This window comes from Agrilus planipennis, unplaced genomic scaffold, assembly GCF_000699045.2.
Source record: "Agrilus planipennis isolate EAB-ADULT unplaced genomic scaffold, Apla_2.0 scaffold55, whole genome shotgun sequence".
Taxonomy (NCBI): Eukaryota; Metazoa; Arthropoda; class Insecta; order Coleoptera; family Buprestidae; genus Agrilus; species Agrilus planipennis.
The window spans coordinates 1,502,633-1,520,583 of NW_020438918.1; the positions used below are offsets into that span (position 1 = coordinate 1,502,633).

At 32.2% G+C, this 17,951-nt stretch overlaps 6 protein-coding genes across 8 annotated transcripts in view; 3 read left to right on the forward strand and 3 right to left on the reverse strand.

Annotated features, from left to right (window-relative positions):
• Positions 1-9,288, forward strand: part of LOC108740112 (general transcription factor 3C polypeptide 1) — a 10,658-nt gene extending 1,370 nt beyond the window's left edge. Inside the window, exons 2-7 of the mRNA XM_025973725.1 lie at positions 7,427-7,727; positions 7,782-7,972; positions 8,046-8,182; positions 8,243-8,729; positions 8,843-9,002; positions 9,055-9,288. Of these exons, the coding sequence (XP_025829510.1) occupies positions 7,445-7,727; positions 7,782-7,972; positions 8,046-8,182; positions 8,243-8,729; positions 8,843-9,002; positions 9,055-9,275 (1,479 nt within the window). The 5' untranslated portion in view covers positions 7,427-7,444 and the 3' untranslated portion in view covers positions 9,276-9,288. The remainder of the gene's footprint in view (positions 1-7,426; positions 7,728-7,781; positions 7,973-8,045; positions 8,183-8,242; positions 8,730-8,842; positions 9,003-9,054) is intronic.
• On the forward strand, positions 76-6,635 carry LOC108740109 (the record flags this gene model as incomplete). Its single annotated transcript, XM_025973711.1, has 9 exons — positions 76-111; positions 225-384; positions 437-653; positions 718-5,586; positions 5,644-5,797; positions 5,855-6,027; positions 6,082-6,271; positions 6,329-6,416; positions 6,469-6,635. Coding segments are annotated over 9 exons (5,994 nt in total), but the record flags the coding sequence as incomplete, so codon positions are not given.
• Positions 6,594-7,388, reverse strand: LOC108740117 (NADH dehydrogenase [ubiquinone] 1 alpha subcomplex subunit 2-like). Its single transcript, XM_018474321.2, has 3 exons — positions 7,099-7,388; positions 6,904-7,010; positions 6,594-6,782 (listed from the first exon to the last, which is right to left on the reverse strand). Exons 1-3 carry the CDS (start codon positions 7,179-7,181, stop codon positions 6,691-6,693), a joined length of 282 nt encoding a protein of 93 aa, XP_018329823.1. The 5' UTR covers positions 7,182-7,388; the 3' UTR covers positions 6,594-6,690.
• Positions 9,289-10,122: 834 nt separating the features above from the next.
• LOC108740118 (leucine-rich repeat extensin-like protein 5) lies at positions 10,123-13,346 on the reverse strand. Of its 3 annotated transcripts, none has more exons than XM_018474323.2 (6): positions 13,120-13,341; positions 12,964-13,046; positions 12,308-12,910; positions 11,995-12,159; positions 11,678-11,935; positions 10,123-11,212 (listed from the first exon to the last, which is right to left on the reverse strand). In XM_018474323.2, exons 3-6 carry the CDS (start codon positions 12,875-12,877, stop codon positions 10,478-10,480), a joined length of 1,728 nt encoding a protein of 575 aa, XP_018329825.1. In that variant the 5' UTR covers positions 12,878-12,910; positions 12,964-13,046; positions 13,120-13,341; the 3' UTR covers positions 10,123-10,477. The 3 variants fall into 3 exon arrangements, with proteins under 3 accessions (XP_018329825.1, XP_018329824.1, XP_018329826.1); XM_018474322.2 differs by having other exon boundaries at positions 11,995-12,183; positions 13,120-13,339; XM_018474324.2 differs by lacking the exon at positions 11,678-11,935 and having other exon boundaries at positions 11,995-12,183; positions 13,120-13,346.
• A 786-nt stretch (positions 13,347-14,132) lies between these two features.
• LOC108740120 (probable 26S proteasome non-ATPase regulatory subunit 3) lies at positions 14,133-15,976 on the reverse strand. The gene has a single exon (XM_018474325.1). It carries the CDS (start codon positions 15,857-15,859, stop codon positions 14,384-14,386), a length of 1,476 nt encoding a protein of 491 aa, XP_018329827.1. The 5' UTR covers positions 15,860-15,976; the 3' UTR covers positions 14,133-14,383.
• A 210-nt stretch (positions 15,977-16,186) lies between these two features.
• LOC108740098 lies at positions 16,187-17,751 on the forward strand. The gene is made up of 3 exons (XM_018474293.2): positions 16,187-16,442; positions 16,506-16,738; positions 17,386-17,751. Exons 1-3 carry the CDS (start codon positions 16,340-16,342, stop codon positions 17,641-17,643), a joined length of 594 nt encoding a protein of 197 aa, XP_018329795.1. The 5' UTR covers positions 16,187-16,339; the 3' UTR covers positions 17,644-17,751.
• The last annotated feature ends 200 nt before the right edge of the window (positions 17,752-17,951 follow it).

The following is a 17,951-nucleotide window of genomic DNA, read 5'->3' on the forward strand; positions in this document are numbered from 1 at the left end:
AATAAAAGATATTTAGATTATGTGGAACTCAGAAAATTATTTTCAAATAATGAAGAAATTTCCAAGCTTTTAAAATTACCAATCTTTCAAAAATTTGTAAGGACTGATGTGGTAAGTTATTCTAAGGATCAATCAATAAGAACATTAAGAATTTCCTAATTTTTCTATTTATTTAGATAAACCCTCCAATAAGTAGTAATTTACTCAGTATATTTTATTTTTAGCCATTACGATATAGAGATTTTTATCCTGATGCACCCAAATATGAGTGGAAATTGAAAAAGAAAGATAAGGAAAAAACTGTTAGAGCAATAGAACTTATCGACCCTCAGTTAAATGTAGCAAGTTGCTGGAATGAAGAAAATGTCTCAGACTTGTCTTCAGGTATTTATACTAAAAACTGTCAATAATACTTTTAAACAAGTTGTTTTTACAGACGATGAAGCTCTAAGCGAAATTTCGTTAACCGACTCTACATTAACGCAAGTTTTTAAAATTGTATTTGATTCCGATTCAAAAGGCATAACTATGAAAGATATACAACGTTTAACGAATCTTGATTTTTATTCTGTGAGAGCCATTGTCAGAATATTGGTTAAAAGGAAAGCAGTTCAATCGTTTAAAATCGATAGAGAAAAACAACGAATCGTTAAGTGAGTCATCTTGTTAAAACACCAAAGTATTTAGCTTTTAAAATAATTTCTATAAACATTATAGATATTATGTAAAGAAGTCAACAACTCAAGAACCTAAGAAAAGTAATGAGAATAAAGAAGTTTTAAAACAATCAAATCAGCACATCTCAAATTTGTTAGGTATTGATGAATATCATTTGGAATCATCACCAACTTTAAATATTGAAAGTCAGTTTGAAAATTCCTTGAAAGCCTTTGTAAATATTTCAAACAATACTGGAATTTTAGTTAGAAATCTAAGAAAAGATTTAAATTATCACAAAATAAATAATAAAAGACTGAGTAGTCTACAAGCAGAGTCAGGATCATTATTAGATTCTTCTGAGCTAATGAAAGCAGAAAAAGACAAAAATGACAAAGAATCATTAGAAACATATAAAAATCTCTTACAAATTGAATCAAATCTTTGTAAGAATTCATTCAGTTTTAGCCCATGTCAAAGAAAGTTTACCATAAACGTTTTTCCTCAGGGAACGTCTCAAACTTTTAATCAAATATGTTCAAAAATAATTAAGAATACGAATTCGGTAAAATTCACTGCTAACATAAAGACTGGAGTAAAAATTAACAGACCACAAAAACCAGTTGAACCTGTTCCAGAAAGAATATATAATATATTTAAAAAACTGTTTTCTGAAAGTATTGAAAGTATAAGTTCAAAACAACTCAAGGAGGATATTTCACAACTTCTCAAGCGCATTTCTGAGCTTATTCGATTCATTGATACATCCAGTTTGTCTGAAATTGAAGATAGAATTAAAAAGAATATAGAAGAACATTTTCAGTACAAATATTATCAGTTGAACTCTGATATTTCCATAATTAATTTTCAAAAGTTACATTCCATCAATGATTTTGAAATGTCACCGGCTCTACCCAAAAAAAGGAAAAGTTTTGATTCTGAGCCACTCACAACGAATAAAAGAACAAAAATTGATGAAATTTGTACTAGTTCTTTAGAAGCACTTCAAACCGAAAAAAATGAAGTATTCGATAAAACTACTACTGATATTGAAGAAGATGAAAAAAATACCCGAAGTGCAATGGATTTTCGTTTAATGGGATTAAATCCCGTGTTATTAAAGAAAACGGTGGACAAAGACAATGTTGAAGTTTCGTATTATGCTTCCACTCTTCCGAAAAAATTCGCCACTGATGATTCTAAATATAAAGCAGAGTACGGCTCTACTGTAAAAAAGAACGTTCGAGCAAATGCGATAATAGAAAAGATACGAGAGGAAATGGTTTTTCCTGAGCTCATTAAACTGTGTAATTTAATGCATAAAATTGAAGAAGAAAAAGGGTACAAAACGAAAATTGATAAGAAAACGATGCAAAGACTAATTGGAAGACTAGTTGTCCAGGGATTCTTAAAAGTAATAAAGGTCGTTGCTAAAATGGAAAATACGTTTCAAATTAAATACATAGTATGCCATCCATCAGTAGGTCTAGACCATTATATACTAATGTCTGCAGTAGAACAATTAAAAATTAAACTATCTGTTGCGAAATCTGTAAAAGACGACAAAAAGAAACAAAATGTTCGAAATTTACTCGATTCTCGTACAGTCGATATGAGTGTTGGGGAACTGAAAAGCTTAACGACTGGTCTACGGCCCACCTTAAAATACAATTATTTTATTGGAAAAACTTACGGTTACTGTCCCAAATTTATCAGAGCTAAGATTTTGCACAAATTTCTCTTTAATTTAATATATGGCGAACGTAAAACCATTTCGAATGATATACGACGGGTTCTTTTTGAATCAAAAATACTCATGGACGAAGAAAGCATGCAAGAGCTTCCTCCACTTTACGGTGAAGAAGTTTGTTCGGAAATGTTTGTTTCACCCTTGCCAAAACATGCCGATTGGCCTGAAGGGTGGGCCTTAGTATCAGATATTATTTTACGATTACCTGTTTCTATTTTCTTCAAAATTATCAATGTAAATTATGTAATACCTAATATAGATCATTATCTGAAGCACCCCGTTAGGCAACACCTTCCCATTAAATTTTTACCATTAAACATTTTGAATGGTATGATGTTTAGGCGTAAATATCTATTTTCTTTTCACGAAGATCTTGTTCTGTTATGTTACATGGGCCTGTTACAATTTGGCCCTCAAAAAATGCGAGAAAAAGATCAAATGTTCATTTATTTAAATCGCAGGACGTCCCTTTTAGATACGGATGTATCCAAACCAGGCTATCACCAAATCGAAGATAGGGAATACGAGCAAATGCGATTTGAATTCAACAATATCAGCGACGTCGATTCATATTGGCATCATTTATGGGCAATAACTATGCAAACGCAATTAGGTCAGAGAAACGCACTCATCGGGGAAGTTATTCAAATAGATAATGTTAATTTCAAGCCCACCATGGTCAAAGCAGTATTGCCAAAAACACCAGAAACTGCATTTAAAGACGATGATGGTGAAGTACCTGGTGATCGCAAAGGTTCTGCTGGTCTCGATTCATCTCTTTGGCCGCATTTAAAACGCAATTGGTCATGGACTAAACAAAAAAAACATGATTTTGATGAAATATCTCCCACCATGCGATTAACAGGAGTGAGGAAAAGGCGTATAGAAGAGATAAATGTTAAACCAGTAAAGTATGCTGATTTACAAAAAATGCAATCAAATTCAAAAAAAAATATTTCATTACCAACTACAGAGAATAAGAGTACATCTAAAATAACAAAAAGCGCACATAAAAGGAACAAGCGCACCATCAAAAAAGAATTACGGGAAATATTACCTCGTCGAAATATGAAAAAAGCACGTAGAACTATATCAGTCGATGATATCGACCGTAAAATTCTAAAGAAAATAAAGCAATCACGAAGCGTGTGGAAAAAGTCCGAAGACGAACTTCTTTTAATTTTGAGAACTACTTCACTTTATTTTTGCGAACAGTACCGCAACAGAGTTGTTTCTTATCACGTAATCAGGGATGTGCTTCACAAATTTTCCCCTATAAGCTTATCCAAAACAGCACAAGCATGCCATCGAAGAATCATGTGGTTGCATAGAGATGAGATTGTTGCTCGTGTAATCGAAGCACAATTGGCATTAATGAAAAGTAGTCCATTTATTAAAAAAATATTTGGTCCTTTTCGAGAAAGAGTTTCCAAAAACACAATAAACCAAAAAGAATATTACAGTGCATTTGTTGCTTTAGCTGCATATTTATATTTTCATCAACAGAAGTTTAATTACGGCAATGATGAAGATCGTTATTTTTTTAAAGGACCAATCGTTGATCTTTTAACGCCTGATAAGGCTGCATCTTTGATGAATTTCGATTTTTCAAAAGATACTACTTATTCTAGTAAACCCTGTTACTATGAACCAACGAATGAAAAAGAAATATTAACTGAAACAGTTAAGACTATTGTGCATAGTTCCTTAAGCTGTAAAGCTGACAAAATCGGTTGGTCTTTTCAAATGTTTCAAGTGTATCAGAGATATCCCGATCCACTTCTGCGTAAAGCAATTACGGATTTGAGAGACAGCGAAATGATTTCATCAAAGAAAAATGCCAAAAGAAAGGAAAAGAGAAGTTTCATTACATCTACGTCATTTCAGTTAAATTTCAGATACACTTTTTTACAAAATACAGCAAAATTTTCGAAGGATGCTTATTTTGAATCGGCTAGTGCTTTTAAGGACATGTGTACTTACAAGAACATCACTGAGCCCGTTCAAGAAACTGGATTTTTAATGAAAGATTTCACGGTTGGAAATATATTAGGTTTTGTTGAATTAATAATGACTGCAAAAGTTACTGTCTTTTTAAAAATTCCAAGCGAACCTCTAGCCTTAAACCCCAACATTTCAGATCATACAGAACTTATTAAAGTACTTGCAGTTCGCTACAAAAGACTGTTAACAATGATTAATGATGGTTCTTATTATAAAGACGATGAACAATCCTGTGAACTATCGCCAGAACAAAAATCAGAACCAAATGAATCCGTTTGTATGTCAACATCATCAGTTACGCCTGCTGTACCCATTCGGGGTGTTCAAACATTTACCCTTTCTAGTAGAGTCTTAAATTCTGTGGCAATTAGAACACCAAGCTGTCATAATACAAGCAACAAAAGTGCTGTAGATGATATGATTGAATCAGTTATTAATAACATTTACGAAAATTTAGAACGAGACGGTGAGTTTGACTGTGAAGAAGAGATGAACGATGAAGAAGATGAAAATTTCGATAGGAAAGTGCCCGAAGAAACCACTACAGAGGAAGAAAGTCAAACTGGATCTTCACTACCGGATGCCAAAAGTTGGTTGTGGTCACATACATTACCTACTAAAGGTGAAATAGAAAAATCGAAAAGTAATAATGATTCGTGCCAGAATGTAAACCAGCCTGTTAGATTAAAACATGTGGAATATGCAGATTTTAAGAATCGATGTGAAATATTGGGCCAGTCACAGACATTACCTGTACAATCTAATACAAATCTAGAAAATTATGAGAAATCGCCCAGTAAAAATCTTTTGGATGATCAACCATCTTCGTCTAATGTACCAAAAGAGACTCCAAAAAGGACAACCGAAGTATACAAACAGTTTCCGAAAACTAATAAGGAAATTGCATCTTGGCCCATAGCAACTATAATGAAAAAAATAGCCGAAGATAATTCAGATGAAGACAGTTTGATTCCTGGTCCAACTAAATTGGTATACCTTTTAAAAAAAGGGCTTTTCCCCGATGACAATGATGAATATTTAGATAAACTTGATCAGCATTATATAATTAATTGCCCTGAAGCTAATTTACATATAGAAAAGGAAGAAGAGTTGTATAGGTATTATCATGAAGAATTTCCTAGGAAATGCGACGAACTAATCAACAAAATTAAAAGGTAAATTATAAATAAATTAAATTGGTTTTATTAAGTTAATTTGTTGATTTATATTAGATCAGCAATTCTTTCCAAGTTTCCTTATGATGAAGCCATAATGAAAGCCAAGATGTATGAAAAAGGCTATGATTCTGATTTAGAAACAATTGTAGAACTCGTTAACTATGTAAAGGACAAAAATGTTTTAGGTGCGTCAATGAAAGAGATAAAGGTATCTATAATTGTATTATTTTCCACAATAATAAGATTCTTATGATATATTTTGCAGGAAACATTTTCTAATGTTATAGAAAAGTCAAAATTATTAGAAATAACGAGAATCTTGATTGAATGTGGAATTTTCTTTATGACAGGAGTAACTTTTTTAAAATGTGTACATACTGATTACAGGGCTGTGTGGATTTGTAAATCTTTTGCCCTCAAAAAAGACGATTCCTTTAAGTAAAAATGTCATTGACGCTGTTTAATCTTTGTGCTGAATATTTCTTTTTAAAGGAAATCTATGGACATAGAGATTCAAATATTCCCATGGACTCGAGTGAATGGTTCTTTGAATCTAAAAATCTTAGAGAATTGGCTGCATTTAGGACTTACCAGTTGTATAACTCATCCGTTGATAAACATAAATCAGCTTACAAAAGAATTAATTTACTTAAAACATGTAGAAGTATACCACCTTGTAAATGTAAAATCAAAAATTAATATTGTCTTTTCAAAAAGCGCTGACATTTGTTTCTTGTAGTATCTGCAAGATTTGGGCTGTGTTAAACTAGTAGCATACGAACATCAAAAGAGCACCCTTTGGTCTACATTTGAAGAACCTCAAAAAGGTAGGTAGGATTTTTCCATTTATTTGCTAATTATTATTATTTTTTGTTGTAGTTCCTGCTACGGAATTTCATGATTTTAAAGAGATTTGTGTTGAAGTAAAGCCCATGGCTATTACAACATTGGGAATGTTTATGAAAATAAATCATCCTTCAAATTAGAATGCATGTAGTATAATGTAGCGTTATTGGTCTTTTTAAATACATTACGTCTTTATAATGTGTTTATTTTTAAAATTAATTTAAACGGAAAATCAATTACATATTCTCTAATATCTTAACACTTTTTCTCAGAAAAATTTACAATAGTCTTCATTATATCATCTGATTTCATGCCTTCAAGATTTACACACACTTCTTTTCCTTTAGCTACAAAGTAGATAGATATAGTATTACCTATGTGCAATTTATTACTAGCGACGTTTTGAATCAAGTATATATTTCCTTGGAGGTCTGCCAGTATTGAAACTTAACAAAATACGATACTTACAAAGTCTTGCCCACATCTTTGGTATTACAAAAGAACATTCTCTTATTAGAATTGGAAGTTTCGGATTATCCGTTTTTATTTTCACATAGTATTCTTGAATAAATTTCCTATAAAAGCGAAAATAACTCATATTAGAAACAAATTCAGTTTTTTTATTTAATGCATAAATTAAAAAAAAAAATATCACTGTATTACCTTACGCCCTCGCTAGTTGCACTTTGTGGACATAAATGTAGGCGAAGTTCTTTTAATGCCGGGTTCAATTTCACAGAAGACATTTTGGGATTTTCTATACGACAATGTTGTTAAATATATAAGGATTATGACAGTGTTACTAAGCAGTTAACGTTTATTCACAACAAATTCTTGCCGTGAACAAATTACATTAAAATAATTAAGAAAAAAGCAACATTTCCTTTTTAATGAACAAGATTCAGTAGGTTTTTATAAGTTGTTCTTTTATTTTAAACGTAATTTTTTCTTTCTCGAAAATACGTTTCTTTTATTATCAAGTAATTGTAATGTTAATAGGATAAAAAAAATGGATTTATGTAGTCAAAAAAAGGATTTTAAACAAAACAACCCTCCAGGAGAAGTAAATAGACCGGACAATTGCCCCAGTGCTAACAAAAATGAGGTTGCATTGACAAGATCATCAACCGAAGATTTTACAAATAAAAATAAGTACATTGTGGAGTTTGTTGAGGAAACCATCAAATATAAAAATAAAGTAAAAACTTGTAACATAGACCTTTATTGTGACCTGTGTGAAATAGGTGCTCTTGAAGTTGCTTTGGAAGGGCTTGATGGAATTACTATTGAAGGTGGTTATTTGAATATTTTTAAGATAAACTTTTGTGCAGGTTTACTTTGTATAGGTTTATGGACTAGAATTGTTAATGCATTAGAAGATACATATATCAGTGATAAACTAAAGAACTATGTATGGGAAAATATCAGATACAGAAAAGAAATTGACTTTTATGAGTTAGAAAATCCTAGACCAAATTTATTTGTACATGATCGTTATCAAAATATAGATGATGAGTTGGGATTGGTTTTAGATGTTGTAAGTTGCACAATAATATTGAAATCAACTAAAGGTAATGTCTGCTTATAATCCCTTTTTTTTGTTTTTAAAGAAAGTTCCTGACATTTATGAATATTCTCCAGTTAATGATAAACAGAATGGGATAGTTGGTTCATGTAAAGATTATTATTCAAGAAAACTAGTTTCAAATGAAGTTAGAGAGCTAAACTGGTATGAACTGATGGAAAAGTGAGATTAAACGTTATTATATTGTGTTTTTAATAGAAACTATTTGTTAGTAATTTTTAGATATGGAAATAAACTTGTTATTGTTGCCTCACAAAATCTGAGAAAACATTCCCTTTTTAATGATCTCTGTGATCCTTTAGTAGAACTTATGGATAGTCAGTATTGTGTTTTGGAAAGAATTGGTCGTTCAAGAAAGCAGGGTGAAGTAACACAAGGAAAAATGTCACTCCAATGTATAGCAAAAGATCCTAAAACGTTATTTTATTATCGCAAATTATTGGAAGAAAAGCTTTTAATTACCAAACAAACTTTTATGATGAAAAGTAACAATTCAAATATGAATGGAAACGTTTTACATTTACTCAAGTTTTATAATGAAAGAAAACCAAAAGCACAAGTACTTACAGAAAAAATTGTAAATATTTTGAAAGAAAAGCCCCATTATCGAATGGATTATGTGGAACTCAGAAAATTATTTTCAAATAATGAAGAAATTTCCAAGCTTTTAAAATTACCAATCTTTCAAAAATTTGTAAGGACTGATGTGGTAAGTTATTCTAAGGATCAATCAATAAGAACATTAAGAATTTCCTAATTTTTCTATTTATTTAGATAAACCCTCCAATAAGTAGTAATTTACTCAGTATATTTTATTTTTAGCCATTACGATATAGAGATTTTTATCCTGATGCACCCAAATATGAGTGGAAATTGAAAAAGAAAGATAAGGAAAAAACTGTTAGAGCAATAGAACTTATCGACCCTCAGTTAAATGTAGCAAGTTGCTGGAATGAAGAAAATGTCTCAGACTTGTCTTCAGGTATTTATACTAAAAACTGTCAATAATACTTTTAAACAAGTTGTTTTTACAGACGATGAAGCTCTAAGCGAAATTTCGTTAACCGACTCTACATTAACGCAAGTTTTTAAAATTGTATTTGATTCCGATTCAAAAGGCATAACTATGAAAGATATACAACGTTTAACGAATCTTGATTTTTATTCTGTGAGAGCCATTGTCAGAATATTGGTTAAAAGGAAAGCAGTTCAATCGTTTAAAATCGATAGAGAAAAACAACGAATCGTTAAGTGAGTCATCTTGTTAAAACACCAAAGTATTTAGCTTTTAAAATAATTTCTATAAATATGTACTGTCTACAGTGAACACTTAAAACATTGTTACTTTGTAAAAATTTTGCTGAACCTTTCCACTGTTCTAAAATGTCACAGTCTTTTAAAGGTATCTTTATTAAGGGTTTACTGATATCTTTTGGGTCAAAGACTAGAGATTTAGAACATAATTTTAATCGACCAGGCTGCTTTTTAATATCATAAGTGTTTGGTGTTGTATCCACTGGAATAAAAATTGCACTGAAATCTTCAAAGTATATTTCACCAGGCTCCAGTAACAACAAGGAAAACCTGAATGAAATTGTTTTAATGTAATGTTAAAATATATTCCTATTGACTTACCGGCCTCCTTCCATAATGTATTGTATAATAAATAAAAAAAGCTATATATTTCAAAAGCATATGATCTACTAAAATAAATAAATGATGCTTAAATTTTGCGTGGTAAAAAATAAAACATAAAATCAAATTATTTCACATTCCTCTGTCTGCCATCCTGAAAATAACGGTTAAATTAGTTCGTTTTTAGTAGCTTTATACATAATTTTGTTTTAGCTACACAAACACAAATATTGAACTATTAACTTACAACTTTTTGGGAAAACACAAGACACAGTTTAAAACTCCACATACACTAATTAATGAAATCCTAACAAACTTCAACACGTCATTCTTTCGTTTGTAAGAGATTGGCAACCCAAATTACACTTCCATAGATAATAGTTACACTACAGATCTCAAATCATGCGCATTTTGTTTTTTAATTACAAAGCAGAATTGAAACTTTGATTTCACGAGCGATNTTAAATCACAAAAAAACTGGCATAATCTCTTTGCATTTCTTTTTTCCATTAGCATGCTTTCATCCAAAAACGTTCGCAGTAAACTTTTCACACAAATAAAATCAACAAATTTACACATTTACAATCAGTATAATAATAATATTCATTAGGTGATAGCTTTCAGTCTCTTGACGACTTCGGCTTCGTCTTAAAAGAAAAAACACAACTACAAGATAGTCGAGTCATGGGCACAGTAAAACTGTATAACTCACACAGGCAACTCCAAACTATTAGTGTAACAATTTTCAGTGATTCAATTTGACAATGACGCATGAGAGAAACAAAACAACACGTGCTCTTAATGGCCGCCTAATGTTAATTATCACTTGTTGTCCGTATCGGGCAACGATGCATTAAATTCCAAAGTATAAGCCTTTTTTTGAGTGATCTCCTCTATGGTTTGGGCGGGGCACTCGGCACCGATATGTCCGCATGCACCACAATTATAACAGTTCGAATTCCTGGGCGGAAGTGGTGGAGCCGCAGCACCGCCTGAAATCATAATCGGAACGTATGGAGCACCGCTATACGATGAATAAATAACATTTTCAGCAGGTTGATAAGTGTACGGACAGCTAAACGGGGGCCTAAACGATTGCGTATATTGAAAAACGGTACGGTGCGGTGGATAGTTCGTGTAAGGCACGGGCGGGGGCGGTGGAGGACAAGACGTATCGCACAGGGGTGCATATGGCAACGGAGGTGGCGGAGCCGACGGGAGACCGTTCACGCGCACTTTCCCATCGGATGACGACGTAGGTGCAATTGCGCCCCGACCAGGACCATGAGGTGTTGTCGTGGGAGTTATGGTTGGCGTATCAGGTGGAGATTGATTTAAGCTACTTGTTGATGAACTCGAGTTTGATCGATGCAATGAACTTTCGCCGTCTAAGTTCAAAGCCTGCATTTGCTCAAAGAAATACTGTTGTGACGAAGGTGGAGGAACCTTATAAGGTGGAAATCTTATTCCGTTAGGTGGCTTGATATCTACAGGAACAACCATCGACGCCAGCCATGAATTGTTATCTCGAGGTTTATCGTCTTGTATGTGACTTAGCTACGATTCAAAAGAAAAACTTTACAAAACCAGACTTTTGTTATTTATATAAGTAAAAAAACAATTTCTTTAACCCAATCTTGGCTGAAGCTTAACCCATCAGTCAACCACTACTGTTTAACTAGTTAGTGACGGTGCTTAATATACACTTGCAAAATCCAAGAATTTTAATATAATAATAATACAACCTAATCGAGCGTCTTCATCAGATGCTACAACATTTATTTCGTTAGATCTGTTTGAAAAAACAACGTACGAAAAAGTTGATTTTTTTCAAAACATAAATAATAATTAAGTTTCATGACTTTTTCCTTTGAAAGATTAAAATACAATAAATCAAGTAGTTGGAAACTTATGAATGAATGATTTTGCTTCTGCTGAAGACTATTTTTGGGGACGCTCTAGGGTATTATGCTGGTTAGATAACGGAGTGATGGAAAGAGTATTGTTGCTTAAGTTACTTACTTCGTCGTCGGCGTTTTTTAAGTCATTTGAAAAGGATCCCATGACGGAGGTGTGAGAGAGCGGATCTAAAGGTAACTGAGGCATAATTTCAATGGACGGGGGTTGTGATTGTAACGTAATGGGTGGAAGAGGTTGTAGGACTGTCGTTGACCTTATTGGGGGAAAGGCTGTCCGATGAGGCGATGCCGCTCTACTCGCTGTTGGTGAAGAAGGCTGACTAATAATAGGAGAGATGGGTTGGGGTGGAAAAGGAGCTACCTGCATTATAACAAAGAATTAGTACACCCAAAATAAAATTTTAAATAAAAGAATCTTACATCTGGAGCACCACTAATAGTACCAGGGAATGGTGCAGGTCTTGTCCACATTTGCACAAACTCCAGAGGTGTTCCCAATGTAGGCTGAGCTGGAAGACAAGGTGGATGATGATGGATATTTGTTGAATCACCATGACACATAGGAGATGCTGTCTTCACAGGTATCTGAGAAATTTCAGGCAGGGGTTGCTTGAAAAGTTATTCATTATTTATTTTTTCCCAAGATTTATAGCATATTTTTAGAAAAAAGGATAAGTAAACATAGTTAATAAAGTGTAATTTTCAATAAAACTAAATGCAGCAAAAAACTTACTGAAATCTTAGGTGTCATAGGATATCCAAATCCGGGAGGATATCCTCCAAATGGTTTAGGTGATATTCTTCTTTTCCTTTCTTTTTGTTCCATAAGATAGGTAAGCATGTTACCAAAAAATGTCTTCTGTTCAAAGGTAAAGGCAGGATGATAGAATGCTATGGTGTACAATAACAAAAGTTCACTTAATAGATTTTCATCTTTACAATTATTATTCACTATATAAGATTCTATAGATTCTGTCCTTAATAACTTCTTGTAAAACCATTCTGCACATTTACAGTTTCGTGATGACAATAATGATAAGTAAATTACAGCTCGATGTCGTGTTGTTTCATCTAATAAACCATTACTAAAGGTACCATCTTTGGACAGTTTATCAATGTCATTTGCTGTAATAGCAGGACCACGGAGCTCTTGATAACTGTGCTTTCCTATTTCTTCAATGCAACTACCTAATAACCGAACTTCAAATGAAACACACATGTTTATTAATTCATACATAAATTCTATCCGTTTATAGCCTTCTAAGTCCTTAAACCATAATAAAACATCCTCTTTACACACCATCTCCAGACTACATTGAAACTTGTAAGCGAATTTCTGAAAATTCGCCACTGTTAAGTAGAAATAATTAAAAATTTACTTTTACTCACATCCTTTTCATTCACATCACAAACGTAATTGCAGGATTCACCTAATATGTTGCAGCAATTAGAAAAACGTTTCTTCACTATCACTAGAATTAATAAACTGTTAAAAAGGACACTGACATAACCTGGTTTATGATAGCATCTTTAATTCTACATTACCTTGACGATTCTAAAACGATATTTGTTTTTGAAGCTATTTTGCAAAATTTTTTGTTTCTTCCTTATCTAGAAAAGACTCGCCATTTGCTATCAAATATTAAATTACAGATTTATAAAATGGAATGACCATTGACAGTAAATATGGACAGCTTTTTTGAGCATAAAAAATATCAGGTCTGTCAATTTCACCTTATCCTCTTCCACATCAGTGTCGTATCTGAGATTATGTAGAGCTAAAAGGAATGTTATTCTATTTTTGGTTATATTTAAGAAATAAGTGAATGCTATCATAAATTTTTAGTATGCTAAAAATAAAACAGTAATACCTAAATTCTATCCTATATTATATGTATTCGAATGTAAACAATGAACACCTAAAATACTTTTTTATTCAAATGAATTTTACTCTGAATAACAAGTCCAGGAAAACACACTTAATTTCCATTAGATGCTTGAATTCTTGACAATTGTTTCACCCACGCAATTTTGCTTCTAAAGATGCCTTAGAAGAGTGAAATAATTGTTAAGGGTTTCATAAAGCATCCACGTGGAAATTGTGTTTTCCTACCTATTATTCAATATGATTCCCAATTCTCATAAAGTAAAGGTTGAAACAATTAGTTATTTGAACTTCACTCTTTATTTGATCGAAATTACTTTACAATTCTCCAAATTGAAACATTAATTACTTCATCTAAAATATGTTTTAAACCTTTTACAGTTTATATATGAATATGCTGAATGTGATATGTATTAACAAATGGTATTTGTACTAATACCTAATAAATACTTTTTATATACGTATATAAACTTATTCACAGGCAGAGTAATTCCTTTTGTTAAATCACCAATTTTATTTTATGAAGCATACTACGCCACTGGTACAAAAGAAAATTAGAATCTGAAAATCCCAGATTCAAAAAAAATATTAATGCAGTAATTAATTAGTATTTTAAGAAAAAGAAGCAGCTAAATGTTATTTCAAAAATAGGGTACAAAATAATACGATAACGCGCTACATAAATTAGTTTAATAATGACTTAAAACTGCTATTTGCTATTTTTTCAGAATTAGCAACTGCTACAATAATTATCAATAATCGCAGAAAAATTTATTAAACAGGAAATAAGAAATAACACAATTCTAATAAAGTGTTTGGATACTCGTAAAGCTGAAAAAGGTATTATGCTACTTGACAAAGTTACAAATGAGTTGTGAACTAAGAACAAAAGTATATAATTGATTAAATTAAGACACCACAAATTTATGGAAAGCCATCATCATCTTCCTCAGCCATTTCTTTAGCTAATTCTAGATCTTGTTGTTCCCTTTCTCGACGTTCTTCTGCAGATTCTAATTCTTTTCCATATGCTTTAGGAGGATAACGCATCGCTTTTACACTTTGATTATGTAAATCCAAACAAAAGGCAATCCTTTGATGAAAAGCGTTCTGAGGTTCCTTTGTACAGTAAATATCGGTACTTTCTTTACTGCGCATATATCCCCCGGATGGATCGAGAGTAGCCTCCACAACGCCATCTCTTATCGATTTAGCGACAATGAATTCAGCGTCTTCAGCTGAATCAATTCCAAGTTTTTTGGCAATGTCTTGAGGAGAAATTCTAGAATACGAAAGTCCTATTGAACGAACAGCAGTCTTAATAACGTTATGACGTAGACGCAGGATCAAAGTGAAAGTGTGATCCTGACGAAATTGTGGACCGAAATTTTCAAGGACTTCCCCGAAACGTTGAAGATTGCCCATTCGTACTGCTTGAGTCAGCTGGAAGTAGGGAGCCAATGAACGTCTCATCGTTGCCTGTCTGAATATTTGTCTCTCTGGAATATTACCTAAAAGTAATTCCACAACAACCAGTAACTTTTGAACAGTTTGTCGGAAACCAACGGCTGCATTTTGGGGCGCTTTTCGCATAGCTTGAACGAGATGCTTATGAGCAACACCATATTCTAAATGGGCAGCTTTTATTCTTCCCAAATAGTACAAGAAACGTGCCCATTCATTATTGCTTGCTATTTCAGGAAATACACATTTGCTTACTAGTTTCTCAGCTTGATCATATAATGAATAGTGTAAATAGTTTCTTAAAAGGCAATTTATGAGCACAGCTTGCCCTTCAAAGTCATTTCGCAAAGTAGCAGTTCTTAATCTTGACAACAGAAAACCACGAATAGAATCTAGCTTATTTGACAATTCAGCAACTCTTGAATAATAAAAATAAAATTTGGCTGCCAATAGATCCAAGCTGCGGCGATTTTGGCTTACAATTTTTTGCATAAGAGCTTGTGCACAACGTTCAGCTTCAGGAAGTTTATTGTTGTCAATTAAACGAACTAAAATTAAGAGATGTATATACACATCTACCTCTGGTAGGGGAGACTTCGTGGCAGAACGTGATCTGGTATTAGAGTCTGCATCTGAACCCCCTGAGGTGTCTTCTACAAAACAGAGTAATGCATCTTTTTCACCTTGAGGAAATAGTTGATTTATTAATCCCTTCAAAACAATGCCATTTAATTTACGACGGGTCGTTGGGAGACCTCGTAGGACGCGTGATATGAAACGATTTTCTTTGTTTGAAACCGCCTTTTCTATTTGTCGGGACTGTTCTCGTATTTCCACGATATTTTGTAAATCTGTATCTTTCTTGTCAACAGCTTCAGTACCTGGAGGACTGTCGGCACTTTTCATCTCCACATCGGTTGTCTCTGTAATAACCATTTTTAAATATTTTTAACGTTTTATGTTCTTTTAAGCACAGTTATTATTATAAAACAAACTTTGTCTGGTTGGCAGACCAATCTAACCTCAAATACTAAATTTGCTAAATAATGCTAAAGCATTGCTAAAAGAAGTTTTAAACATGAAAGTTTGCGCTATCTATGATCGAAGTGCGTTTACTTGCATATAATTTAAAAAAGTATGTTCAGATGGCAGCACGTAGACTAGCAAATGTATTTTATTTATTTTTAATTTAAATAAGCCCGCTTTTCTATAATAAAATACTTTTCTGTTTTCACATCAAATTAACAAATTATTTTATAAAATACAATATTACAATATATAATTACGAAATACTAGAAATGATGTTATTGATAAAACATAGAATTTATCTATAGCAACGTAAATTTAAAAGAAAGGAAAATTGCTTTTAGATTGTTTTGTCAATATAGTTGACGCGGTGGGAAAAAATTGTAAAGTATGGAAGATCCTAATATGGTATTAAAATTGGCCGAACTTTTGAATGTTAAAACATATCATGATTATTCGGACTCTGAAGAAGAACATCTTGAAGAGGAGGAAGGTAGGAAAAAGAATATAGAGAATATGGAGTAGATTTTTGTATACTAAATGTTACATTTAACAGGAACTGGTGACAAATCTTCGCATGTTGGAACGAAATCAAAAACAAAAAACAAGATCGAATTAAATAAAGAGCAGAAGGAGAGAGAAAATAAATACAGAAAGATTGAAACAAAGGTCACTCCTGAGGACTTTGAATTTCTAAACGAAAATACTGTAAACGACGATTGGAAAAAAACTCCACAATGGGATATAAGTTACAGGCAAAGTGTTACACCATCGGATGTGTTTTTACAGGTAATTCTTATGGATAATGAAAGTGGTACAAGCCGTATATTACTTTATTGTCACTTTATAAAAAAATAATTAAAATAAATGAAGTTATATAATTTAGATTTGAACTAATTACTCTAAGGAAAGGGATTTTTCATTCATACTTCCGGTATTCGGATACTATATATGTATACACAGAATATGTATACGAATCTTTTGGGAAAAATGTATCTGTTATCTCCATCCCACAGGTATCTCTATCCGGATACTTTTTATCTTTCTACGGCTACAAATCTAAATCTTTCCCGTATAGTACAAGTGAGAAATGGTATCTCTTATCATATTGTCTGCTCTATAATAGTGGATAAGCCGATTGTCTTATCCGATGATAATTTTCAAACTCGTGTTGACAAAAAAAATCCAAACAGAAATAATAAGTTTTAATATATACATACATAATTGTATTAGGTATTATTTTCCAATTATTATTTGACAAAGTTTTCCTGAACTTTACACTTATATTTTCACCTTAAATTTCATGAAGTATTTTCAATACAAAAATTTATCTAGATCTTGTATCCCGTTTTATATTCGGATACATTTTACGAGTATCTGAACCTAGCTCTGTTTTCTAATACGTATTTAAGTCAACAATATCTATTATATTTAAGATGGGTGGAAAAACTCCATCTACCATCAGCTGCGAAGACATGATAATTAGTGTTTATTTACCCGAAGAAAAGTATCATAACATTGATTTAAAAGTTGAAAAGGAAATCTTAAATTTAACTTCACCCCGCTTCAAGCTTAGCATCCCACTTCCTCATCCGGTAGATCCTCAATTGGGAGATGCTAAGTGGGATAACGACACTGAAAAGCTTATAATTACCCTGAAGATGGATCGTGAATTTGACTTTATCCATTTTTAAATTGCTTTGATTTATTTTAATTATTTATTATTATACCAATAGTTAATCTTATTCTTACTCTTATCTACACACATATGTATGCTTTAAATAATATATGTATTTACTTGATTAAACTTTCTTTTGTCTTTTGATTGTTTTAATTACTAGTTAATGAAGGAATTTAAATACAATATTATTGAAAATATGTTTATATTTCTGCGATGTTTCGTTCGGATTTTTTAATTCAAAGTCAATACAATTTACAGCACCAAAAAACATTGTAACAGCGTAATGGCGAAACGCTTTTTGTCACCGGTACAGTACCGATA

What these genes read in the sequence shown, in the direction of transcription:
- LOC108740117 (XM_018474321.2), bottom strand. Translation starts at nt 7,181, where the DNA reads ATGTCTTCTGTGAAATTGAACCCGGCATTAAAAGAACTTCGCCTACAT. An exon ending in GCAACTAGCGAGGGCGTAAG is followed by an intron (nt 7,011 to 7,098) that starts GTAATACAGTGA and finishes TCGCTTTTATAG; the next exon opens with GAAATTTATTCAAGAATACT. An exon ending in AAAGATGTGGGCAAGACTTT is followed by an intron (nt 6,783 to 6,903) that starts GTAAGTATCGTA and finishes TCTACTTTGTAG; the next exon opens with CTAAAGGAAAAGAAGTGTGT.
- LOC108740118 (XM_018474322.2), bottom strand. Translation starts at nt 12,877, where the DNA reads ATGGTGTGTAAAGAGGATGTTTTATTATGGTTTAAGGACTTAGAAGGC. An exon ending in CTATTAGTGGTGCTCCAGAT is followed by an intron (nt 11,936 to 11,994) that starts GTAAGATTCTTT and finishes GTTATAATGCAG; the next exon opens with GTAGCTCCTTTTCCACCCCA. An exon ending in TAAAAAACGCCGACGACGAA is followed by an intron (nt 11,213 to 11,677) that starts GTAAGTAACTTA and finishes TTTGAATCGTAG; the next exon opens with CTAAGTCACATACAAGACGA.
- LOC108740120 (XM_018474325.1), bottom strand. Translation starts at nt 15,859, where the DNA reads ATGGTTATTACAGAGACAACCGATGTGGAGATGAAAAGTGCCGACAGT.
- LOC108740098 (XM_018474293.2), top strand. Translation starts at nt 16,340, where the DNA reads ATGGAAGATCCTAATATGGTATTAAAATTGGCCGAACTTTTGAATGTT. An exon ending in ACATCTTGAAGAGGAGGAAG is followed by an intron (nt 16,443 to 16,505) that starts GTAGGAAAAAGA and finishes TACATTTAACAG; the next exon opens with GAACTGGTGACAAATCTTCG. An exon ending in CATCGGATGTGTTTTTACAG is followed by an intron (nt 16,739 to 17,385) that starts GTAATTCTTATG and finishes ATTATATTTAAG; the next exon opens with ATGGGTGGAAAAACTCCATC.